Genomic DNA, 26882 nt, shown 5'->3' with positions numbered 1-26882 from the left:
CAGCCAAAACAGACCATGTTGTGAGTGCAAGGTGAAAACTTACCAATTTCAGAGAAAAAAAAAAAAACTGAAGCAGTTTCTTGATATGAAAGTGCATGTGACACTTCTATAGGGGAACAGGGCAAATGACCTGATTTTACTACCTGGTATCTGTTGTGGTTTCCCTACAGCACAGAGCAATTAAAACAAAACACTTAAAGTTGTTAAGAAACTGAAAAACAAACTGAAAACTTCTAGAAACCTTACACTTTGTTTTTAAACTTAGACCCAAGTGTAAGGATCAGCTGCAGTTATTCACATAGCACATTATTCAATGATGTTCCAAGTCCACATTTCCTAAGAGATTTTTTCAAGGACATAAGATTTAAATCCTTACAGTAGAGTCCATGTTAAATTAGTGTATTTGCAAATGTTGGCTTTTCTCTGTGGGACACTTAGCATGAACATAAACACTTGCACTGATAAACTGTAGCAAAACTGTTTCTTCCTACAGAGTTTGCATGCACAGAGGCAGCCAGATGGTCTGTCAATCCCCATGATACCCAGTTTTCCATACAGAAGTCTGTTTCTCTAGAATCATGGAATAATCTAAGTTGAAAAGGCTTGGTGAAGGTTGAGCCTGCTACTCAAAGCAGAAGTGACTTCAAAGCTAGATCAAGTGGCTCTGAGTCGGTCCATTTGAGTTTTGAAAATTTCCAGTGATGGAGACTTCACAAACTCTCTGGGTATCTGTTGTAAGTCTTGGACCATTTTCATGGTGATGTAGATTTTATTTCATGTATGCAACTGGAATTTCTCTCACTGCAGATTGTTGTCCTTTTACTGGGCACCTGTAGGAAGAGTACATGTCTCTTTTCCATATGGTCCATGTAAGCATGGAAGTTCAGTTTAGCCACCCATCTTTACCTTCTCTTCTGCAAGCAGAACAGCCTCAGCTCTTCATGGATAACACATTCTAGCCCCACCACCATCCTCTAAGCTCCTGTACCATTTTGTGGCAAGAACAGGAAAAAAATTAATCCATGGGTAGAACTCCAGGTACTGGTCTCACAAGGAAGGGGAAGTAACCACTTCCCTCAGCCTGCACACTGACCCACACTTCCAGGCTTTCACTCTTCACAGCTGCTCCCAGGCCCTTTCCTGCAAAGCTGCTTTTTATCCAGCCTACCTGTCCACAATTTGGCTACAGAAATGCTTCAGGTGATTTTGGCACCTAGCCTTAGAGGATTTAGCTTCAGTTTGAATGAGATCACTTACCAATCTACCAAAACTGTACCTCTTGCAATTCAGTTCAATTTCTTTTGACTGTGCTTTACAAGGAAAACAAACCAAAGGGCCTGTAAAAAGACATGCATCTGTGGTGCCACAAAGTTCTACCCATGGATGAATTTTTCTTCATGAGGAGAAGGCTGGTCTTTATTGATAGTATTTGATCAGTGAAAACAACTATACTAAAATGAAAACTAAGTAGTAAACCCCATCTTTACCAGCATCACCTAATCAGGTGTTTCAGTTGTCTCAAGAGCTAGGTGTAGTGTCTATATGTTATCAAACAGTCTAAAGCTGATAGCGATTTTATTATATCTGGGGAAATCACTTACAAGGAAATAGTTTATGAGATGGGCTGTGGTTTCCCACTTAACTTAAAAAGAGGTGGAATGCAGCAATTTCACTAAAAAAAAAAAGGTATCATTTTTATAATCCATCCTTGTTACAAGAGCCACGTTAATGCTATGAAACTGTCAGTCATAGTCTAGGTTTTACTTCTGAAAAACCACAGAATTTGTTAAAAAAATTACAAAGAGCATTTAACAAAATAGAGTCTTCCTAACTAGACCTAGTTGATACAGAACTGCACAGAGCAGTCATCAGTGTCCCTCTCCAACACTTGCTTCTCTGCTCACAGAAATGTCCCCATCATTTTACGAGAAGACTCTGGTTGTCAATTCTAACATCTGAGGTGGGGTACTCAACTACATCGGTCCTTCTGGGAGAAGTCTATGTGAAATACAAAACAATATGGTTTGAAATATACGGTGAAACAAGCATTCAAGAGAGCTTAACTTGTCACTTATGTTTAAATACCTCTAACAATGGTAAACGAGACAAAATTTTCCCAATCAAGATTGTTGGGTTTCTTTCCTTTGTTGAATCATAAACCACCTGACAACTTGGGCTAATACCACTAATGCAATTCTGTCAAGTCTTAACCAGATTTATCATCAGGAATTGCAAGATCCTTTGGGCTTAAAAGGACTCTCAGTTGCAGACTGGACTATAAAAAGCATTTTTCATAAAAACCCCTCAAATCCCATAGAGCTTTCTTTATTTATCTAAATGTTAAGATATCTGGTTCAACAAGTCTCAAAACGCAATTTAGCCAGCACAATAGTTTTATTTTACAATTTGAATTATTATACACAATTCAGTAAAAGTTCACAGGAGGAACAGCATGGAGACATACCACTTTTTGGTATTTCCTTCAATTAGAGCCAAAGTGCAAGGTCTCCAATTAACTCCCAAGGTAAGAGAACAATACTTGGCTGTTAACACAAGTCATGTTAACACTTAAAATATCTAATTAGTTAATGAAAAGGCCACATCTTCATATGCAATTAGAAGTATTTTAATAAAGTTTTGGTTTCTTTTGGTATGATAAATTGCCACATATCCTACACCTATAAGGTAATGGAACATCATGTTTTCCCAAGGCATGTAAGAAAGCAAACAACTCTGCCTCTGCATTATTCCATACACCTTAAAAATGAATGCCAAAAGCAACTGTTCATGTGAAATTTTATTTCCTTCAGACATGCTGATACTCTTCTTAAGAAAAAAGGAAAAAAGAAAGGAAAGAAAGTCTAATCCAAACTTTTTCATACACATTATCTTGAGGCACAGGTTCCCCTAACCTTAAGTGAATTTTTTACAGGTTATATCACGTGTTACAGCTATTTGAAGTTACGGCACATTGACTTCCTGGGGTGAAAAAAATTCTCAGAGCTCTGTGTTCAGCTGCTACAATATGGCACAAAGTTAAAAGTCAACACCATGACTAAATACTCTGATGCTTTTTTGCTGGCTATTTTTGGGGTGCACATAAATAAAAGGCACACTTTTGCTGTCTCCTCTCAAATAATTTATGTAATGTACAAGCCTAACTTCCCAGCACTGCTCCAGGCCTGCTGGCCCAGTGCAAAAAAAATTTAAGTCAGCTTCTAGTGCTAGTAGCAGCTTTATATGCTTAACCAATGGCTTTAGTTTAGCATGCTACTTCCACTGTGGTGACTACAGATGACGGGCCAACAGTGTTCCTGAAAAAGAAAACTACAAACCCTCAAAAAAAGAAAATTATGTTTAAAATAAAATTATTTCTATTCACTTACACGTCTGTTTTCCAGATGTGTTCACAATGTTCAGAAAGTGCACATTTTGAAGTCTTGTTTCAATATTACAAATGTTCATGACCTACACATTATAGCAGTGCCACTCGCAACAGTATAGCTGAAGAACTGTCAACCATGCCACGACTGACCCTGTTCTGCAAGAGCATCATGAAAATACAAGAATTTGCTCTTAGCTAGAACTTAGTGTCCACAATGTCTTCAGTATGGTATTTTTAAATATTTGCATTGAACTTTGTACAGCAGTCAGAATCTGAAAAGCAGAAGTTTAGTAGTTTCACTTTTTGGCGCTCATTTTCACTTAAAATATTTTCAAGAATGAAAGTGATCTTACAGCACATGAAGAACCCTCAAAAATCAAAGCTCCACTAAGTACTACACACTGTTAAAAACTTACCCCATAAGATTTAATTACTGATTTGTGAATCCTTACAAAATTATTTTTCGTGATTTAACAACAGATAACATTGATTAAATTATCATATATAAAAACAGCTTAGGTCTACCATCAACAGTCTGACAAACATATTTAAACAAGAATATTCTGGGTTAAGACTAGTGCTAAATTTAGCTCCTAAATATAGCTAAATTTAGGTTTAAGAGTTTAGATACTCTCAATTTAATATGCCTTTAAAAAAGGTTATGTCCAACTTTCAGAGGAGTCTGTAAAAGAGCAGTTTCAAGTAAGTCTGGAGTAATTAGATATTGTGGCTAGAGTTACCATAAATAAAGACTACAGGCTGACTTGACAAGGTTGTGTTAAAAAGAAGTGTGAGTTGAACAACTACCTTTGAAGGTTCTTGCTTTGGTTATCTTCAAAAAAAATCTGACTGTTAAAATAACAGTGCAAGTTCACTATAAAGCCATATGCCTCTTTCTCGATGTTCTCTTACCAAATGGTTTTTATTATGTCCACTGCCAGCAACGGACATTCTGCCTAGAAAATCCATGTCCTTCTGTGAAAGGTTTGGCTGAATGAAATGAAGAAAGTAATTCTGATATCAAACTCAAATGGGAACACACTATTTCATTTAGTTCTTGTTCAGAATATTTAAAAACCTTCTTCACCTACAGTATTTTTGAAACACAAGGCACAAATAAGGAGTGGACATTCCAGCAAAAGGTGATTGTCGGAAATTAATAGTCCACAGCAGTCTTCTAGTCCAGCACAATGAAAGATTTTTGCTGTCCAATTCTATGCCACATCTTCTAGATAATCTGCAACGTCGCTTAACTGAGAAATGGTAAGGTCTTGTGTGATGCTTTCAAGCTAGAAAATAAATAAAATTGCAAACTCAGAAATCACAAAAAGAGTAAGTATTATGTAATGTATTCCTTCATAAGCTTTCATATATCTTTTAGCCTCAAGCTCTTTCAGTGAGATAACAAAATCCTTTAGGAGATACTCAGACAGCTCTGGAGATACCAGGGTAAACCTTTGTATGTTGGGCACTGAGCCAGCTTCAAATACATTTTACACACCTAGAAAGGCACAGTGAGTTGTGCTACTGAACAACAGTTGCAGGGTTTTTGTTTTGTTGGGAGTTTGTTATCAATATAGCACCTAATAGCAAGGATACTAGGTCCAAAAATCAGAATGTAACAAATAATGGACCTTAACATACAACCTAGGAACTAAGGATAACAGCATGTTACTTCACAGAAGGTTGGAAACAAAGTCAAGATCAGAAGAATATAAAAAACAACAATTCAAAACCAATCATACTTTATCACTGGCATTTGACTCTTCTGTTCCCACAGAAATGTCATCTATTTCTTCACCAATACTGATGTCACTTTTTTCTGAGCGATGACTTGTACTAAAGAGAAAGCAAACCATAAGCACAGAAATAAGACCTCCTTATCAAACATCCAGGTATGACATTTACTTTAGACCTAGCATTTGACTGGAATTGCACTTCCTAGCAAGTCAGATATGATGTTACCTAAGGCTTTCTACCTAAACAAAGCCATTATAAATACTGAGAAATATTTAGGCCTCAATCATGCATTTTACAACACCAATACCTTCACATAATAAGCATGAGGTTATTAAATATTTGTTACCAACTATTCATGATGCTTTATTTTACAATTGAATATCTCAACATACAACATAATTATTGACTAATTGCATTAATTGCTAAAACATTATTAAGTGCATGGTTCAGGAAAAACACCGAAATCCTTCCACAAAAAACCCAACTTAGTATCATGCTGAAGTTAGCAGCAGGTTTTTAAGGAACGTATTATCCCTATATAAAAAGATATACGGTTTGGTTGTTTTTTTAACTAGTGACTAAATCTATTAAAATAGCAAACTGAAGTTTAAAGGAGTTCAGAAATATCCAGTGATAGTGACTGTCTGCCATATTATGAAATAATTCAAATATGCTAGTGGATATGCTAATACTGCATGAAGTACTACCCTACTGAGGTATGATCCTTCTCTTACCTGTTGAAGTCATCAGCATATTCATCATCATCTCCATTTCCTAAATAAGATTTAAAAGCTATTAATGAAACAAGTTTTCTCTTCAGGAAACACAACCCCCCCCCCCCCCCAATCTATTCCTGCACTAAAATACATGGTTTGATGACCATCAAAAGTGGGAGTAGATTAAATTACTTACACTGATTAGGAAGACGAGTTATGTTTGCCATTATTTAACCTCAGTATTATTAACATAAACTGTTGCAAAACTGAACATACATTTTCAGAAAGTTAGCTGTGTTGCTGAATACAAAACTTAAATACTTGACAGCTCTATTTTGAGTGAATTCTTCCATTACAACTTCTTCATATTGCACCAAAAGAAAGGCAACTTTCAAAGGTGTGGAGGGCCACTAAATATGCCACTGAAAAGCAATACTACTTACCAGGCTATTTTTACCAAAAATATAAACCTGCTCTTTTTATAGAAACTTCAACAACAAAATTCATCACTCGGTATTAGTAAATGCATGCACAGAATGAATCAAATTTTTGCTCCATGTGTAAAATATTAACCCACAAGACACCAATTTTCACTTTTCTGGATTTCTTGAGATCACATCTTGCTTTAACTATATTAAGCTTCATGACCTATGTTAAATAGAATAATGTAAGTAAAAACTGAAGATTTTAGTTCAATATGTGTATTTGAGTTTCTCAGATTCCTTTAAAAAACTGGGCCAGAATTTATCAGTTATGGCCAACCAAAAATATCGGAGCTTCCTCATGTTTAGCAGTTACTTGCCTAATTCTAGTGATCCCAGCTTTGCATTCACCAACCGCAGGTCTTTTAAAACAGAGTTTCTATCCAAATCTGTAAACAAAAGCACTTATATCAGAAATTGGACTTGTCACTTACCAGTAAGATCTCACTTACACATACAAACCAACAATTTATAACACCTGTTTTTTTATATCAACCCTGTGTACTTTTACAGTATACTGTACCATACTTTTACATACATACTTTTTACTGTACATACTTTTACAGTATAGTGTACCATTACGGCAATACCATACTATATTTTCACTGTTGAACTCTCGTAACGTTTAAAAACTTGAAGAGTAAACAGGAATAATCTCCCACTATTCAGGGATTTACAACATAAAAGCAAGCACCTCTAAAGAACTGGTAAAAATAATTTAAGATAATACAAAGGAATAAGTCAATTTCAGTTTAAAACTGAGCAGTAGAATTATATACTCCTTTATATATAGACAAAAAAAGGGATGTAGATAAGTATTTCATGTTCCAAAGCATAAAATGCCCCAGTGGTACCACAATATATCCAAACCAGTATGCCATCACTCGCTAAGAAAGAACTACTGTAAAGCATATTACAACCAGAAGGGGGCCACATACTCTATCATTTTTCCATAACAGAAATAACTTCTACAATCATCAAAACACAAAAAAATATGAAAACTTACTATCAGACTCCTTTAGCAAAGGTGCACCAGTCAGGGAGCTTAACCCACTTTTTAAAGCCGGGGCATCAGAAAGGGATGCTAGACCTCCTGCTTTATTAGCCTCAGTTTTCCTGTAAAAACCAAATAAGTAAGTAAGTACTCCACTCCCAATAAGAGCTGTAAAATATGCATCATTACTTTTTTTTTCTGTTATTAAATTGTCATAAAACTAAAACAGCAATACTACAGCAAAAAAAAGAGCAAGGAAAAAGGCCTATTCACTCTGCAACCTTAAAAGCAGTAGGCAGTTCACTGGCACAAGTGTCAACCACAACACTGACTGAAAAAGCCACTTTCTCACCCATGCAAAGGTTTCCGCCTGTCTTCTCCCACAGACAGAGAACCTTCATCAGCATCACTATTTACATCTAGGGGCCTTTCATCAACCCCACATGTAAATGCAGCCAAAAGAAAAAAGATTCAGACATAAATCAGTAGTTCAGTTTTACATCTTAAAGAGATTACATCTGATGAATCTATTAATTCTAAGAGCAGTTAGTTCACAGAATGAAAACCTCTTCATTATAGGAAAACAGATCTCACCAGATGTTAAAGTTCATTTGGCACTACCTAGTTCAAAAGGATTTGAACTTGCAAATAAAGGATGAATAAACACAAATTAAAAGAGACGAATCATTCATTTTATCTAGATCACCAAAATACCATGTGTAACATCACACGTTAAAGTGCTTCAAAATTTTGAACAATGGGTCAGAGACCTAGAGATAGCGAGTGCCTGAATCATCTCTCACACTGACATTAGCAACTACTTGCTCTGAACCCATCTTAAATGAATGGGCAAGATTTCCATAAGAAAATTACCTTTTTGCAAAGAACGCAATGCTGGCAGCTGTCCTACTTATTCACTCCTTGGGACTCCAGCATACCAGCACAAAGTACCACAAAGGGGATTCTACATGAAGAATATGCGGGGTTTTTTGCCCTCCAGAAGAGTTGTCAGGAAGGTAAAAATGAGCAATTCAGCACACACAGCTCAGCTACAAATTCTAGCTCACTTGTTGGTAAAACATTCAGCACACCTTATTATGGGATGTTACTAGAATCGCTGCATCACAGTAACATTATGTGCTACAAAATACTACTTGTGGACTGTGACTCTGCTACAGACAGACGTAATCTAGAAGCAATTCTTTCTGTAGGGAGTTTCTCTCCTAGGGAAAAAATCCTCACTTTACTAAATAATTAATCTGTTTTTTGATTGTCTTTTAAAAGAAATCTAGTTTACCCAGTTTCAAAGAAAATTTCCCTTGCTGTCATATGAAAATGCTTAAAAATAAGAAATTAGTAAATATTATTATTATGCAAAAGTTTTTACGGACTTTTCTAATTTACCCAACTTACCATTTAGACTATCTCCTACAATGGTTACTTTGGTTAAAGGCTAGCTAAACAAGCTCCCAAGTAAGGAGGAGTAAATGCATTCAGATGCAGTTTTAATCTTAACAATTAGAAAATAAATATTATAGTAGGGTTAGTTGTAACACACAATATTTTCCAGAATACAATCCCTGCTCTTTGAAGAAAAACAAGTCTACTCCAATGAAAAACATCCATCAAAAACTGTATTATAAATAATCTTTCACAAAGAGTCCATTAATTTACTAGAGAGAAACCTGGTTTACCTGGCATGATAACTTTGTGCTCTACCAGAAGGATCCTATTCTAAGATTAAGCATCTACTATAGCAGTAATACAAAAGAGCTTATGCTGCCCTGCCCACTATCAGCATGGCAGGGGAAAAGTCACCTGCCACACCCACTTACAAATGATCCCGCAACTTCTTCTTAATGTCTACTAAGCTGGAGCAATTCTCTGACTACTTAAGCACAGCAAAAGAACACCATGAAATGATCCTTCAGCATTGCTCAATACAGTGGTATCTAAACTAAGCTTCAAGATATTTCAACATGATAACAAAAAGATAAATTTTTCAGTTTTATAACAAAGCTGCTGTATAGTTCAGTCACTAGTTCTTGTTTCAAATGTCATTTATCAGTTATTAGACTCCACAGATAAATGATAAAAAACGTTCTTCGCATGCAAAATCTGCAAAATTGGCACACGCAGAAGTAACAACACTTCATTGAAAACACAAGAAGTGTTGCAATGCAAAGAGAAAATCCTCCGCTGTAAGGAAATGTGCCTTATTATTTACAGTCTGTGGAGCCTGTTTAGAGTGGTTTTTGTATTCCTTACAAAGCTGTACCGATATGTGATGTACTGTCCCTGTCACTGCCCTCTTCCTTTAGTACAGATCACCACTGCAGCTCTGCTGCAAGAAGAAACACTGATGTCTGTGCATCACACATGTTCACTCCACCAAAGAAACAGGCTAAGGACATGAGAAACCCTAACTGATGCACCTTAAAGTAATACAGGTTTTTCCACTCATACTACCTCCAAGAGATCCCAGAGGACACTGTGCATAGAATAGAATGGAATCATGGAATAGAACGCAATTTGAGACACGAATATTTTGGAAACATAATGTTCCAGATCTGAACACTTACAAAATAAATCATCAAATAACTAATAGCTCTCAAAGGTCTGCAAGCATACAGAAGACAAAATAAACCATGTATTAAGAAGAACATCCACGTTACCTACCAGCTGAAAGTTCTTTCTGGTTTGGGTACAGGGTCATCAAAGAAAGAATCTCCCTCTACATCATCTTCATCCACAACTGGATCACTTTTTTCTTTGGTATTCAAGTCTTTGTTTTCTAGTTGAGGATCTAGTTTTGTTTCATTAGGCAAAAAATGAATACTTCTTTTGCTTGCTTCCCCTGATGAGACACTTGTATCACTCTGAGTGTTTTCAGCAGCCTTGAAAGATAAAGACAGGAGTGAGTATTCATGTGATGTAATACTGTAGTGCATATATAAATGCACAACACCAAGCATCACTTCTTAAAATATTACGTCAAATTCCTGAAAAGTATGAGCAAGTTCATTAGTATCATCAAGAACCAGAAAAACATTGTTTTATCACTTCATAAAGTCTTCTTTAGTGCTGCTGCCATTAAAATCTTTTGTTCCATTCTGTGCATTCCTATGTTATCTACATCACTTCTATTATAAAAGCAATTTTAAAATACCTTGGTTATCAAATACAGAAATTATAGACAGACTGATTCTTATGCTTTATTCATATTATTTTGCAACATCTCTACAAACAAAGGTTCTTATTATAGCTACTGTCTTCAAAAGAAACCAATTTAAACCCATGAAAATTACTCTAAATTCCGCATTAAATGGTAATCTCTGCAATATAGTATTAGGTTTTAAAGCAATTAGCATAAGAAAACTATAGTTACTGACACATTCTGTGAAATACTAAAACCAAAAATGACAAAAGCGAGATTTTAAAAGTACATAATTTTCACTCTTCTTCTCGTGCTCATGGCTCAGTCCTATAGTCTGGAACATAAGGACAATTCCATGTGCAACCTTTCACATAAAGTCATACAACTCAAGTGTAACTTAGCACAGCTTTGTGGCCCAAACAACAATATTCTAATTTACCTAGATAATCAAGGGGCTGAGAAAGAAAAATGTTTTTATATTATTACCTAGCAAGGAGTACTGCTATTTTTACTTTCTCCTAGACTTATTAAAATTAAGCCAGTAAAAGATTTATTACATTAGCTTCCTTTCTACAAGCAAAGAGCAGCACACTTTTGAAACAAAACAAAAAGTATTATTTAATCCAGATGGCCAATATGTATGCAGGTTGTACTGTCTGAAGTATTTTTTTATCAGTCATTAACTTTCGTTCAGAAGGCTGAAGCCAAATTTTCAAGCTAAAGGCCATGAAAGTTAAAATCACCTTGGTAGGTCTTTTTCATACCAAGGCTATTTTATCTCAGTCACAGAATCACATTCAATCACCAGCAGTAGATCGGTTTTTCTAGGGCAGAAAAAAGTACTTAAACCCACATGTGGTAGTATAAAAAATTATTTTGATTTCCTATCCAGAGGAACAGAATTGTTTTTGAAAATTAAGAGCTTGATGATAGCCTGGCTACAATAAAGGGAAGCTACAGCTACTTTTCTGTTCTGGGGCCTGTATTATGTCATGCCAGGAAAGTATAAGCACAACAATTCATCTTTGCTTGGAATCATAGTTGAAAGTTTTGCCGAGTGGAATAAATATATTCAAACTGCAGATCATTTAAGTGAATGCTGAAGTTTCATCGGAGTCATATGCTGTCATATCTGCAGTTTCATAGGAGTTCTCTATTTTACTCACCTCACATATGTTACAAAGCTTTTTATTACGCATAATCTTACCTTATTTGGTATAGAGTGTGCACTTGACTGTCCATCAGATGATTTTGATGTGGGGCACTGGCTGTCATTTAGAACTGGAGCCACCTAAGAAGTTTCAAATAAGCACTTACCAAAACTTTTATTTAATTTTGTAAAAACTGGAACTGGTGAGGTTGCATCTTGACTACTGTATTCAGTTTTGGGCCCCTCCCATTATAAAAGACATTGAGATGCTAGAATATGTCCAGAGAACGGCAATAAGATTCCTGAAGGATCTAGAAAGCATGTCCTAAAAGGAACAGTTGAAACATCTGGCCTAAACAAGAGGAGGCTCAGGGGGGATGTAGTGAGGTGGCGCCCAGACTCTTCTACCATGCCTGCAGTGAGAGGTCTAGAGGAAATGGCATTAAGATGAGACAGGGGGGATTCAGATTAAATGTTAGAAAAAAATGTTTCACAGTTACAGTGATCAGGCATTGGAACAGGTTACCCAGAGGGATGGTGGAGTCACCATCCTTGGAAGTGTTCAAAAGGCATCTGGATCTGGTGCTGGGTGCTGTGGGTTAAGGGTTACAGTGATGGTGCTATGCTGATGCTTGAATTGGATGATCTTTCAACCTCCATGATTCTCTGATCCTATGAAAATTGCATACAACAAGAAACAAGGCTACCACCCTCACTTGGACAGTATGCAAACCTTGACACTGGGAAGACAGCTGAGGGTAGTACTAGAGAAAATTGGGAAGTTATAGTCATACACAGTATGGAAATCACAGAGTGAGGAGATCCAGGAGGGGATCCTCACAGAGTGAGGAGATCCAGGAGGGGATCCTTTTAAATTGCACTACAGGATTTGACTCCAACACACTGTTGGCACATGTACCTCAGCAAGTAATTTAAACACTCTCCAATACAGTGGACTGCTCAGTGGAGTCCCCATAGCAGGACACGGAGAGACTGGTAGGCACAAGGGTCTTGGCTTTCCTGGGGCATTCCCAAACTAATGAAGCACAAGGAAATGCAAGGGCTCAAGGAAATCCCACTTTCATGTGACAGAAAATTGCTATGTTAAGAAGTCTATGACAACTACTCCTGAATTTAAGCTTTCTTTGGGACAGAGACATGCTGAATACATCCTGCGTGTAGAGAACTTTCTTTCAAGTCACAATCAAATGCTATTGGTTAGGTTTAATTCACTTAATCAACATATTTATTATCTGTTCCATTCAGATACTAATGTCATTGCCTTCAAATAGTTCAATACTTTGATATATTTAATTTTAAGTACATAAGTTTTCAGTAGAGCTTTAAAGCTTTTAACAAAATTCATTCAAGGCTTTTCAGGTCATACTAAAATTAGAAGTATGCCAAGGAAAACAGGTATAGATAAAAGTGTTATCAAACCATACCAGAAATGAGAAAATAAGTGACACAGTGTTTTGTGTAATTTATCTAGATTCACTCTGTGCTACTATGTTGTAGTAGAATATTAATTCTATTAAACAGCCCTAGGGTGGTATTAAAAGTAATAGTCATAAAGTTTATCTCTTGTCTTTCTGATTAAGCTGAAAGCATAATATAATAAAGACCTGAAACAGTATAATAGTACAATAGCCAAGTGTTTATAATTTCAGTTACTTTTTCATAATTAAAAAAAAAAAAAACCATAAAGAAAGAAATTTCAATTTAGTATTACTTACTCCTCCACCACCTGAAGTCTTTTTCTGCTGACACTTCCTAACAACCTCCAACAACAGGGGGCCACCCACAGTACCTTCTGCTTCCGTAATTCCCAAATCTCGAGCTAAGTTTTCTCGACCATCAAGACCATTTAGCTGGGGGGACAACAGAAGAAAAAAGAATCACATTAAACTAAGTGTCAGAAAACAAAAGAACTTTTGTAATACAAAAAAGTCTTATTTAACACAGCTCTACCTGAACTGAACAGTGATTATTTATGTTGTCTTGTTGCTGGTAGACTAAAGTAATACAATCATAGAATCACACAGGCTGAAAAAGACCTTCAAGATCATCATGTCCACCACTACACCATGCCTCAAAGTGCCACATCTCCACCTCTTTTAGATACCATCTAGTGCATAGTTTACTTATGATCTGTACCTGAACTTGTCACAGATCATACAAAGTTATTTTAAATATTCAAGAAGCCATCATTAGCACGCTTTGGAATTTAAGAATTTATATGGCTAAATTACTTCAGCCTATCACATTTAAAAGAGGATCCAAGGACACCCAGCCAGCAGTCCCAGCAAATTCATGGATGATGGGGAGTCACCATTCCTCTGCATATAGAACTACGCTTGGACAGGTCAACACTTACTTTCAGTCTCTGTCTCACATTAAAAAATACATGGGTTTGGACAGAAAAAGGGATGAAAGCAATTTGGCATCATCCAAAAAACCCCACCAAAAAACTCCAATAACACTTTTTCAAACTGAACTTCACACTACAGGAGAAGCAGAATGCTACAGCAAACCCAAGTTGGTTAGCACAACCCCAGGTGGCAACATTGCAAAGGGCACCAATTCATCCTGATCTCTTATGACCATATAGAGACACTTCCTTTCAGAACAAGGGTCTAGCAAATACTGATGTGAGCCACCACTTGCCAAGCACACTGGATAAAGAGACAGTACAAGAACTGCTCAGAGGCAGAGGCTAGTAGAGAAAGACAAAGTCAAATCTCTCAGCAACCTACACAGCAGACTTGGCCAGCTCAATTAACTTTGGCCAAATTTCCTTTATGCTCTGCATTAGGTGAAATGGACACATTTACTGGAAAACAGAAAGGAGTGTTTCAAAGAGCATAATATGCCTCTACAATGCAAATGAAGCACTGCTTCCAAGAGCGAGTGGCAACACAACACAAAGTGTGGCTGGTTTTTTTTGTTTCTATTTGGTAGCATGAACATGAATCTTTGTACAGATGTGTTCTAGTAATAACTTAGCAACAAATTTGGCTAAGGATATTTGGCAAAGAACAAAGTTGTATAGGATTTTCTTTGGATAAGCCACTAAAAAGAAACATGAATTTCTGATAAACAGAAGTCAACTAAGTAATTGATTTGAAAAAATTGGATTTTTAATATAATAACTATTTAAACCAACTTCAAGAAAAAAAAGTACTTCAGATATAATGAGAAATTCTTCAGTGAAATGAAACTGCTTCAAACACAAAATTATTATTAAAACCTTTTTACCATAAAAAGAGACAAAGATGATGAAAACCCTCTAATTCAGTACTAAAGGCTTAAAACAATCAGTTGGGCCACATAATCACTGTAGGTCCCTCCCAGCTGAACTATTCTATTCAATCACTTTTTGTCAAGTATAACAGCATTAAGTCCTTTGTGTCACTGAAATTTCTTTCAGAGCAGATGACAGACATTATTTTGGTTTTCATGTAATGATACTAACTTAATATTATGACATAGTAAAGTTAGGGGCAAAAAATGTTGCAGGGGTATGCAGGGTTCATATACCATTATAGGATTCTACAAAATTCAAAATTAAATTACAATCCAGCATTGATTTTGATAAAGAGAAATATTCATATTAGCCCACTTTCCTGAAAAATGTATTTTCATGACACTAAAGTACCTATTACAGACAAAACATAAAAATCACATCTTTAATAAAAACAAATAAGTGGTTTAAATAAATCTGCCATAGCTTCTGCATTCATTGCCATGCACTTTAAACAGTGAGCATTGCATACAAACAAAACCAGTCTATCTTACTGTGCTTGATTCAGGCTGAAAAACAGCTAAAGTAAAATCAAGATTGAAAAAACGTAGAAATTCTGCAACAAGACCTGCTACCAAGCGACCTAAAAAGAAAATAAGAAGAGTTAAAATACACGAGACAAAACCAAATCTTATTTCAAAGATTTAACACCAGCACACATGGCTTCAGTTTAGACATTCAGCAAACTACCACCTCATAACAAGTTTGCATACCAACTCCCTAATTTTGAATTGGCCATCATATAAAAATCATTTAAGCCAGTAATACTGCAAGAGCTTTACAGACTCCTTACAAAATTCATGTGCAGCATTTTTTAAACTATTCAGCTGTTTTAAAAACATAATTTTGACATTTGTCATATATATACATTCACTCCTGCACCTCTACTCTTAGTTTTCACTGTTACTGTTTCTATTGGTCTAGAATGTCTCTGAGCTAGCACAACTATAAGGCATTGTAAAATATTAACTTCAATGCCTTAATCACCTTAATTAAAAATATAACTTCAGCAATATTAACTTTAAAAATTATAGATTTAATTCTATTCTGAACAAGCAGTAATTAGGACATCTGAAAGGAACAACAGCATACTTAATGTAATGGAGACTGCACTATTAATAAAATTCAAAGATTTAATCCTTTGTCTCCTATTTTTATTATCAGGAGAAGTACATACTAAAAAAAGAACTTACCATCCTTTGTACCTAAAAAACTTTTCAAACTTTCATTTACCAGAGGTGCTTTGTTCTGTCAAAAAGCAAAAACCAAACAGCAATTAACATCATCTATATGCTAGCAAGAAACTGAAAACCACAGCAAACTAATGTTTGGGTGTAGTCTGCTGCACAGGGATGCCCTGCGCATACAATACACTTCTTAAAAATCTACCTTTGTATGAATTCTAACTACAAGTAAAAGTTATGTAGCAATACATTTATTGAAACAAATTAAATTTGTCTTGGAGCTAAAGTAATTTCACAAAAATTCTTAATAGCATACTGATTTTTATTTATCTAATAACTAAAGAGGTAAGCTAAGGAGGTAACTTCCCATGTTCCTCCTCTAATATAGTGCAAAGTTTACGGCAATTCAGTCCAGCCTTTTAAAAACTGGAAATTTACAAATCTCCCAGACAAAGTGTTGACAATGCTAGTTATTAGAAAACAAATCAATATAAATCATCTATTAATTAAAACACCTTCAAAGATACTATGAAAAATGCTTTTTTCTCCCATGTTAGATTTGCCCTCTTCAATTTTTAAACAAAAATAAATCAATATGCTATGTCTGGGTTTGTCAAAATCGTTCTGGGATTTTTCAAAACAAATTCTAAATGCCATTCCTAAGATGGAATGGGTATTCTGGGTAAGAAAAAGATCAGTTATAGGTATTTATCACTACAGTTGCAAACGCTAACACACAAGAAAGTGCTACCTGGAAAAAGGAAACCTTGCTTAATATTTTAGAATTCAAGAGTCATGGTAAGTATTAATATGTCACCAGTATCAGCAGTGTAAATTTAAAATATCATGATACATGTAAGCTTTTTGAGAAATTGTGAGCTGAAATGCACTGTAGCAAATCTCTCTTCATGTTACTTGAACTATTGCTATTACTCTCCAGTAATGTGGGAGGTTGTTCTCTGGATGCTCTAGAATATCCTGAAGCTTCCCATAAAGAGATGGCACTGTTCTTCCATATTACTGTTCCACCACATCTTTTTCAGCTATCTTATGTTAAATTTCTGGAATATGGAATCTCATATCATAGAATAACTACTTCCCATCCTTACTAACATCCCACTATTGTTTCAGTAAGCATTTTTTCAGAAAGAGCTCAACCATCTAACCAGTAGAGGAATAGAACATTCCTCTCCTTTTGAAGCAGAGAGGCTGGACATAGAGCACTCTCTACTCCAAATTTTAGAAAATTGAAAGACAGAGGAAATGAAGCAAAGTCAGCAGTAGGAGAGGTCACAAAACTGGTATCTGTATAGCACAGTAGTACTCTTATGCAACCATGCACCGATATCTCATTCCCCTAATATTAATATATTGCAGAGGTGTCCAGTCATAGTCCTTCTCTTAAGAATTCATCCTTAAGCGTTAAAGCAAATTATGCTGAAGCAAGCCTACAATATCCTTATGGGAAATATCATAAGCATTAGCATACTTGGCATTTTACTAGACTAAACTGCCTCTGAAATACACTTGTCAAGACACCCTAGTAAAATATTTTCAATTTCAAAAGAAATTATTCTGATTTGATAAAATCTTGATCAGTCAAGTAGATATCTTTTCTAAAATATGTATTTGATGGAGATATCATTTAGTTATTCTGGTCAACTGGACTGCAGCCATATAAACCCAGCAGAGACAGACACCTAAAATTATAATTTCAAAAGGCTGTTTAACAATTCCTATTTTTAAACATCAGGAAACAGCCTGATAGTCCTGTTTTGTGTACTTTATACATCTTATGCAGAAATACACCTTTTTATTTTGTTACATTTTACAAATAGAAAGTATTAAAGCTATTATATTTAATTCTACACAAAGGATGTTTTTTCTTTCTGATTTGTTTTTTAAGGTTCTCTTACCTCTACTTTGTCTTGTTCTTCTAATGCCAGAAACACAGCTGCTCGTAACTCTGCCTGCCAAACAAAAACCAAAAAAAAACAGCATTTCTACAAGCACTTTTTTCCCTAAGAAAACAGGATTCAAAGAGCTAGCAAGTAGCTTTACAGCTATTTGCTTCTCCTCAAGCAACTTGGCATGGACTGTAATCTATATCAGTGCAATTAAAACACTTAAGATTACAGACAATGTTACTTGAGGCAGAGAAATAATAGTTTCTACTCTGAGAACAAGGCAGGGGGCAGCATAATTTGATACAAGACTTCCTAAATTATTTCTTTGTACATAAAAAGATTACAAAGTACCTAAATTATCTCCTATTTGTTTCTTCAACAGTTAAACATCCATCTCTTTCAGGCAGCTCCAAAACACCTACCCTTCATTTACATTTCACTCAGGAAATACAAACAAATAAGCCATAATAACCTGTTAAAAACTAAACATTAAGATATACAAATTGCTATGATTTCTTCTCAGATACTCTCAAAACCCCAGAATTTCTCAAGGAAAAGAACATGATCACAGTCATTCAAATACTCCTGGTAGTAATAGTTTACCTACCTGAATCTAAATGTATTATTATAAAGAATGAGAATTCTTCTAAGGACAACTTTGACTACTGAAGCTTAAGCCTTGCCTGCTTTTTAAAACTTTTTATAAGCACTACAGTTCTACTTTCACTGAACACATCAAATGGACAACATACATTTGATGAATTAGTTTGCCACTTTAACCAACCCTTAATCTGACATTTTGAAGTAAGTCAGTAGATAACCCTGCAGTAATAAACTAGAAAAGACAGCATATTTGAGTTTTCTCCACAGCAAAAAAACCCGCAAAATTTAAAAATAAGATTTCTTTCCAAAATTATGAATAAGACTAATACAAAGAATGTTGGGACTTTCTCATATCTATTACAAGAGGTAACTAAACATGAAGTAACTGGTCCCTCCCACCAAAAAAATAAAACCAAAAGGAAATGCCCACTCATAAAAAACGCAACAAAACAAAAAACCCCAAACCCCAAACCCAAAAAACCAACCCACCCAAAAAACAACCAAACAAAAAAATTCCAAACACCTCTCATGGGAAAAACAAACACTTCTTTTTTAAGGAAACTCCTCTTTGGACACCTTACTGAAAGACAAAAAATAATGCAAAAAAGCTAAAAGGATTTATCACCAAAAGAAGAGTAAAACACTTACAACAATTATATGCAATGGTCATACTGACACTGCAATCACATTTTTTCAGTTGCTGGGATAGAGTATTCAATCAGAAAATCCTCTTAGAAGCTATTTATTTATTTTTCTTACCTTTTTTTCAGGTGTTGGGATACAGTTGTCAATCAGTGAGACCCTTTACACACCCCATTAATGTAAATATTATTATTACAAAATCAGTTTTTGTTTAATTTTGCAACCAGCAGCTAATAACTTATTTATTTAGTCTTACCTCGCTAAGATCAACCTGAAAGCAAGGCTTTCTTTGTCACTTAGGCCACAGAAACCAAATATATTTACATAATAGGATAATAAAAATAACAAAGCATTCCTGACTGGCTATTACAACTGTTCAAAATAAAACACACCAGTCAATGCACGTGGGTAGGGGTAAACCCCCCTAAGGGTCTGGATCATGGGACTGAAGAATTAAGTTGTCTGAAAATAGTTGCCAGTACCTCAGCTTATCCAGAGTCTGACCTGTTTTGAGATTCTGGAACAATATCAAACTGTCCCTTTTTTTTTTTTTTTTTTTTTTGCTTAACTAGGATTGTTTACATGCTCCACTCATCTAGGTCCAATCCACTGGCTTTTAATTACTAACATACTATCCCCACAAGGAATGTTTACACTACTACTACAACACACTGACCTTCATCAGTTGTGGTGGGTACTGGTCAGATCATGGCACAATACTCTTAAAATATCATGTCAATAAATTTAGACAAAGAACCACACACTAGAATTTGTGTGAAGTTAAAGCAGTAATGCTCAACTTCATGCAGAAGAAAGTAAAAAGCAACAATAACAAAGCTGAGACCAAAGGAATAATCATCCTACTACAAGATGAATCATACTACACCAGTAAGATGGACAATGTCATACAGGCTTTTCAGAACCTGAGGACAGTCATAGAGAATTTGAACAGCAGAGACTGAGATCACCATCATCAGGTACAGCAATTTGCTCCCACCAGCAGATATGAAGAGTATAACTACACAGATTAATCCACTTACAGTGTTCTTCTCACACTTCTTTTGTTTTTAAAAGAAGATTGCATTTCTCTTTGCCCTAGAACCCTTCGGCATCAGCCCAATACATCCGCACTGCCTCATTCTGCTAGCAGAATTCAACACAATCCAAATACAATCTGAAGAATTTTATTCACTATCTAGTAGTAAAGCAGACCAAAGCTTGATATTCTAATTCCCCACCCATAGTCTTTTTAAGTCTTCAATAAGACAGGATTATGTCAACAGAGACAGGGGTTGATGAGTAAGTGTCTATCACTTCTACATCCATCAAGCCTACAGACTTCTTTCTCATACTGTGAAAGACACCCATTCTCTTCTATCCCTAAGAAGTTTTATCAGGCAAGAGCTCATGTCAATGAAACAGCAATTTGGTTTCACTGAACTTGGCTTAAACAAGCAAGGCTGTCATTGTATATGACAAATACTGTCTGTGTTAGAGAAATGTATGGGTCAGTGTTTTGAAATAAAATTAAATTTCCCCTTTTCCTCCCAGGCATTTACAGCTCATCAGAGAACACTGGTTTTTACTGATTGTTACTGTACTATAAATCAGAAATTGAAGTTCATGAAAAAAAGTATGTTTTCTGCACTGAACTACAGTATCCCTCTTTAGAACCTGGGTAAATAAAGTCGGTCCATGAAAACAGCTCCCTCAATCTGCAGCTCCCTGGAAAAGAGGATAACAGTTCTTACTATCTCAAGAGTTCCCCAAACACACTTTTTAGGTGGCATCTCAAAAAATGCCTATCTCATTTGGAAATATGCTTTTAATAGGAAGACAACAAGCACCTACATTAAAAAGGCTATTGGTCTTGTTCAGCAGTATGCTTTGTAAAGACATTCACAGCATCTTACATAGCAGATACCGGATGAAAAGTGAAAGGATAAGACAGAGATCATTCAGGACTGAATGATTACCTGTAACCTTAACTACCTCCCACTTGCAGATTCCAATATGTATAATATTTAGCAAGTCTGTGGAATTTCTGGTGTTTTGTTTTTGAGGGTTTTTTTAGCATTTGTCTTTGATTGTGCTAGACTAGATTTGTGCAGGACTTAAACAAGAGATCTGATTTTCCTAAGACAAAACTTGAGACAATATTTTCCAACAGGAGAATGCGTGTAAACTTCAAACACATTCCTACACCTCAAAGCATGTAGGCACATCAGTGGCCAAGATGATTTCCTATAATATGCAAAAACTCTGGATATGGCTTGCTCCTTGCATTCTATCTCCTTTGTACAGCTACACAATTCACCTCCAATCCCAATACCCCAACACCTTCCAAAGAGACCTCATAAAAATATTTTTTTCCTATCAAACTTTATCCATATTTTCTATTGCTGGGGCAAAATGTCGTATGAATGGCTTCCCAACACTGATCTCCAAATGCTGTGGAATATTAGGTCAAAAAGTAGGAACTGCTTTGTACCTATAGCATAGTTGAGTATGATATTGTCTGCTAGCTAACAAAGCCTTGCTGTCTGCTTCATGCATCTCTCAACATTCCTACGAACTCTTAAGTTCCGCAGCTTTTGCAGAGGAAGTCCTGGGCTTCTTTTTTCATCCAAGACTCATTAGCAGAAACCATAATACAAATTTCAGCCTGTCAAACACATATGCTACTACTCTTCTCAACCCACTTCAGCAAGCTGAACACTGTTTTTGAAGCCATACAGGCAGCATTATGTATTCCCTAAGAAACAAGGGGTAGGCAAGTTCAGCAAGTGCCAGTCCAGGAGACACTTCAGAGATCTACAATGGGCCAGCTGGAGGTGCAAAATCTCCTGCAGGCTTGCACTCATAAGATGAACATCAGAGGATGGTGTGGCTAAACATGTGGTTTAGAGAAGTGAAATGATTAAAGTAATGCATAAAATTTCTCAGAGACCTTCCAGCTAAAGCACAGGAATGCGTTAACCACCATCTGCTCCAGCATTGCGGAACAGCCCGTGCATGCCCAAGCATAAACAATCTCTTTCATTTGTAAAATTTAGTGGCACACAGGCACCTTTCTGCACAACTTTCAGTATCTCCACTTGCTAATTCCAAAACAACTGCCATATACCTTGGTAGATAGAGAGAAGATGTATTGCTCTGGAAAGAGACATGGCAGAACATTGAGCTGTTTAACTGCTGGTGATCAATCCAGGTTAAACCTCTGTCTGCACCAGAATGAACACCTCTTTCAGTCCACATGCATCACAGATCCAAGGATGGTGTCAAACCATAACCAGGAACATCTCTACCAACATTACTCAGTAATGCCCTCCCTGTAATCTCCATGTGCAAAATCTGTAAAGGCTTTCATCCTTGAGGACATGGGGGGTACGCTCTCCCCCACTGCCTGCCAAACTTTGGAATCTTGGCTAAGTGACATAAAGGAGTGATTGTGCACACATAATACCCTAGACATCAACAAACAAAGTCCTGGACAAGGAGTGGAACCAATCATACTTAGACTCCTCCCTGAGAATATGATGAGGACCATATTGACATTTAAATGTTACATTTCAGTTAGTTTATTTGAAATTAAAAATGGTTATATTTTACTTGAATTATAAAACTAAAAATAAATAGATATTAAGTTGACTTTCTGGTATGAACTGCTCTAAAACAAACAACACACCACAACATGCAGTAAACAGGTTACACTGCAGTGCACAGCATGCTCATCATGACAGTTAATAATTCTAAGACATTTAAAAGCACTGTTCATTACTGTACATGGATTGATGATTGATTGAAAAGCAAACAGGACAATTTTAACTGACCTGTGCACATGCTCATATTAAAAAATGGCACTTTTATCCTCTCTAACATCACACCACTTGCCCGTACCTCAGCTGTCTACGTTTTGAAGCAAATTAGTGAGAAATTAGCAGTACCACCTGGCCAAAAGCTTTACTAGGCATGTGACATCAGTGATGCTAACCCCTCTCACATAACTGTAGCAACAGTAAGTTCCAGAGAAGATGCAAAATTCAGGTAATATAAACTTAAATTATTCCAAAGCAAGAGTTTAAAATATATAAACCAAAACAAAAGAGGATAACAAAGAAACACAATGGCTCCTCTTGCTCAGATGACAAGAGCTTCACTAGGAGAAAGATCACATTCTCTTCAAGACAAAACACCCCTATTTGTACACTACCATACAGAAACAGCAATAATTTTCAGTGAAATACAAATATCTACAGTTACATTGTATGTTTACAGAATTCATTAGAAAGCTGTTTCATTCATCAGACTAATTCCAATGATCAACAAACTATATATAGTATACATCTGTACTATATACATTTATTTATGTGTGTGTGTATACATATACACACATATTGCATTTTAGAGAGTACAGGAAATTCTCAAATGCAAGCAGTAAATACATTTATACAACTTCCAGTTTTCACAATATTACTTTATCAATTACTTCAGTGCTCAAACTTTAAGACAAATATAAAAATTATGAACAAATTTTTAAAATGTCATAAGTACATTTTTTCAGCTAAATAATTTACATCAACACCAATGCACCCAAGAAATTAATCTCAAACTAAGAATAGACTAATAAACTGCAAGCCATTATAAAATTGTCTTACTAGAGAACTAAATTATGCCAATAAGTTTCTTCCTAAAAATTACTCTATCTTACAAAATGTGACACCCTGATACATTCCATCCACTGAAATAATTCCCCTTGAATTCTAATCCTTGCAGTGCCTCATACCAATGCAGCTATACATTGACGACATATTTTTCTCCCTAATGTAGCAACTTCAATAAATCACAAATACTTCATTGTAGCTTTCTAGCCTCATCCATCTTGAAAAATGGTCAGTTCTCACTCTAAAGTATGAAACAAGCATTATTTTTGATAACATGTAAATGTTCAGTCCTACCACATAATAAAAAAATACTGACACATAATAGGTAAGTACTATTGAACAAAATCAAGTTTAACTAATTTTAATAAAAGGATGACTGCAACTTTTTTTAATGGATGGCATAATCTAATTTCAATTAAAAGATGACAGTTTAAAAAGTCTTGTTCAATCTTAATTGTTCCAGCGACAGGGTTTTGTCAAGTAACAGAAGAACAAAATCTCTAAGTCATTAACGCTGCCAAACAACACTCATCAAACTCACATGCCAATTAAGGTTTACAGCTAAGGAAAAAACCATGAGTTCTTCCAGCCAAAAGCCTCAGCCATAAGCATACCAGTTATTAAACAGTAACACCTTGTATTAAAGAGAGACATAATCTGGCAAGGAGGCTGCATTTTGTATTTTTCTAAGTCATTTGCTAATTTGCTGTAAGGGCAAAACCTTACACAGTATTGGATACCACACACTCTAAGCATTATAGAATAGTGAATTACAATATATTTATTCACATAAAACTCAATGGACTGGCAACCATAGTGTGAAGTTTTACATACTACACAAAGGTAGGAATTAAGAAATTACAGTTCACAAGCCCAATGTGACCCAATTGCCTTGCCATGTTTTTAATTACAATTTTACTATCACCATATTTGCATTAATAGTAGGTGAGCAGTTAACAGGTGGCCCAAAAGGCCACCAAAAGGCCTATCTGACATCTATTAGAAAAGCCTCATTACTCAGAACACCGTTACTTGAGCTAGAATCTTCATTCTCTTACAGAACTTAAATAAGGATTATCCATTTGAAAGGGATGAACAATGTGGTCTTGAATATATTATTTTGCTGAAAAGTATGACTAGTTCAAAATACAGTAAACTTGAAAGTACATACACAAAGATACTCTCACTTCCATAAACCACTTCAGTTGCTGAACTGTTGAAATACCAGCAAAGACCATCTACCTCTGGAGACTTAAAACAGCACTGCAGATAAACACCACCATCCCCTATCTGAAAGCTACACTTCATTTCTCCTCCCTCCTTGAAGGAAACTTGCTCTCTATTATAAACAATAATTATTCCTAGAAGCTTTAATTTGAACAAGAATCCACGGAACCAATTTTCCTACCCTTTCTGATACAAGCTCAGGCTGCACCACAGACTCGGTAGTAGCGTGCACTCCACTATCGTCCGTAAATTTTCTTACCATAGCGTTATTTGTGCCCGGTAAGCAGGCAGCATCCCCCGAGAGTCTCCAGACTTAGCAAGCCTTCAAGGCACAACTGAAGTAACCCACACCCAAGAAGAACAAGTGCATAAATAGCGACCCACAACTTCCACAATTTCCCCGCTTGAAATTTTCAGTAAGGGCTTTCCCTATCGAAGCGGGGATTAACTTCACCCACCCCGTCCCGCACCACACTGCTGCCCATTGCTTCCTTGCTATCTGGCGGCAGCAAGGGAGCTCTTGCGACAACACGCTACCTGAGAGCGAACGCGCACAGCCGGGGCCGGGCTCCCCGCGGGCCCCCGCGCTCCCCTCGCTCTGCCCGCCCGGGGGATCCCGAATTTCCGCGGCCGCCGGGCAGCGCCGTGCCATGGTCAGGCCCCGGGCCCTCGCACCAGCTCCACGACGAGCAGCCGGGGAACACCACGGGGAAAGCAGGCGCCACCACCAGGCCGCGACGCCGAGGGAGCGCTCCAGCCGGGAACACCGGCTGCAAGCGGGACTGAAAGGGGAAACACGGGAAGCCTCGGTCCTCCCACACTCCGCAGGGCCGCGAAGCACCGCCAGCAGCACCCAACGCTCCCCGCCGGTGGAAGGCTCTTCTTGGCCCACCTTAATCTTATTGAGCACCCCGCTGCTCTCCAGCGTCTGCACCAGTAGGTCCCGCAGCTCCGTGTCCTCCTCCGTCGCCGCGGCCGCCATCTTGCTTCTCCCTGACAACCGAGCAAACCGCGCTAGCGGCGGGATCGGCCCGGCAGATTCGCCGCCGCCGGAGGCACAAGCCTAGGGCGGACCCGAGAGAACGGAGTGGACCGGGACAGTGGCCGCCCTCGGCACCGCCCCGAGAAGGGACACAGAGAGGCCGCGGCCAGCCGGCGCTTTCGCCGCCCGCTGGCGGCCGCCTGGAAACTGCGGCGGCGAACGGGCAGCGCGGGCGACGGGCGGGAAGTTCAAAGCGGGGGGGCGGTAACGGCTGAACTGCGCTGCCGCCCGCGCCCGCAAGTGGCTCCTCAGCCGCGCCCGGTCTCCCGCCACGGTCCAAACCAAGCAACCGTAGGAAGAGCGGCTGAGCTCATTTGGTCTGTTCAGCCTGGAGGAGACTGAGGGGAGATCTCAACACAGTCTCCATCTTCCTCGTGAGGGGAAGCATGAGGGGCACGCAGCGATTTCTTTTTGGTGATTGGAGACAGGACCCGAAGGAATGGCATGAAGTTGACTCGCGGGTGGTTTAGGTTAGATATTAGGAAAATGTTTTAATCCAGAGAGTGGTTGGGCACTGGAGCAGGCCCCCCAGGGTTCCCCAGGGAAGTGGTCACACCACCGAACCGGTCAAAGTTCAAGAAGCGCTTGGACAGCTCCGACACCTGGCAGCTGCAGCTGCTCTGTATCCGGGCTGAGGGATGAACAGCCCCCGATCCAGGGCCACGCTCGATCCAGCAGCTTCTGA

At 37.3% G+C, this 26882-nt stretch overlaps 1 protein-coding gene across 2 annotated transcripts; it reads right to left on the bottom strand.

Annotated features, from left to right (window-relative positions):
- Positions 1–2375: 2375 nt before the first annotated feature.
- Positions 2376–26347, bottom strand: CEP43 (centrosomal protein 43). 2 transcript variants are annotated; one of them, XM_059841494.1, is made up of 12 exons: positions 26048–26347; positions 18029–18082; positions 16122–16176; positions 15423–15511; positions 13361–13495; positions 11682–11765; positions 9997–10214; positions 7330–7439; positions 6644–6712; positions 5860–5899; positions 5131–5224; positions 2376–4674 (listed from the first exon to the last, which is right to left on the bottom strand). In XM_059841494.1, exons 1-12 carry the CDS (start codon positions 26135–26137, stop codon positions 4600–4602), a joined length of 1113 nt encoding a protein of 370 aa, XP_059697477.1. In that variant the 5' UTR covers positions 26138–26347; the 3' UTR covers positions 2376–4599. The 2 variants fall into 2 exon arrangements, with proteins under 2 accessions (XP_059697477.1, XP_059697478.1); XM_059841495.1 differs by lacking the exons at positions 15423–15511; positions 16122–16176; positions 18029–18082.
- Between the last annotated feature and the right edge of the window lie 535 nt (positions 26348–26882).

The sequence above is a fragment of the Haemorhous mexicanus genome, chromosome 3 (assembly GCF_027477595.1).
Source record: "Haemorhous mexicanus isolate bHaeMex1 chromosome 3, bHaeMex1.pri, whole genome shotgun sequence".
NCBI lineage: Eukaryota > Metazoa > Chordata > Aves > Passeriformes > Fringillidae > Haemorhous > Haemorhous mexicanus.
Note: the sequence above shows the minus strand (reverse complement) of the source record. Positions and strands in the feature narration are given on the sequence as shown.

Excerpts from the sequence above, each read along its gene's own strand:
- CEP43 (XM_059841494.1), bottom strand. The coding sequence starts at position 26,137 with ATGGCGGCCGCGGCGACGGAGGAGGACACGGAGCTGCGGGACCTACTG. Across the intron at positions 16,177-18,028 it reads AAGAACAAGACAAAGTAGAG|AACAAAGCACCTCTGGTAAA; the intron begins GTAAGAGAACCT and ends GCTTTTTGACAG. Across the intron at positions 5,900-6,643 it reads GCTGGGATCACTAGAATTAG|GAAATGGAGATGATGATGAA; the intron begins GCAAGTAACTGC and ends AATCTTATTTAG.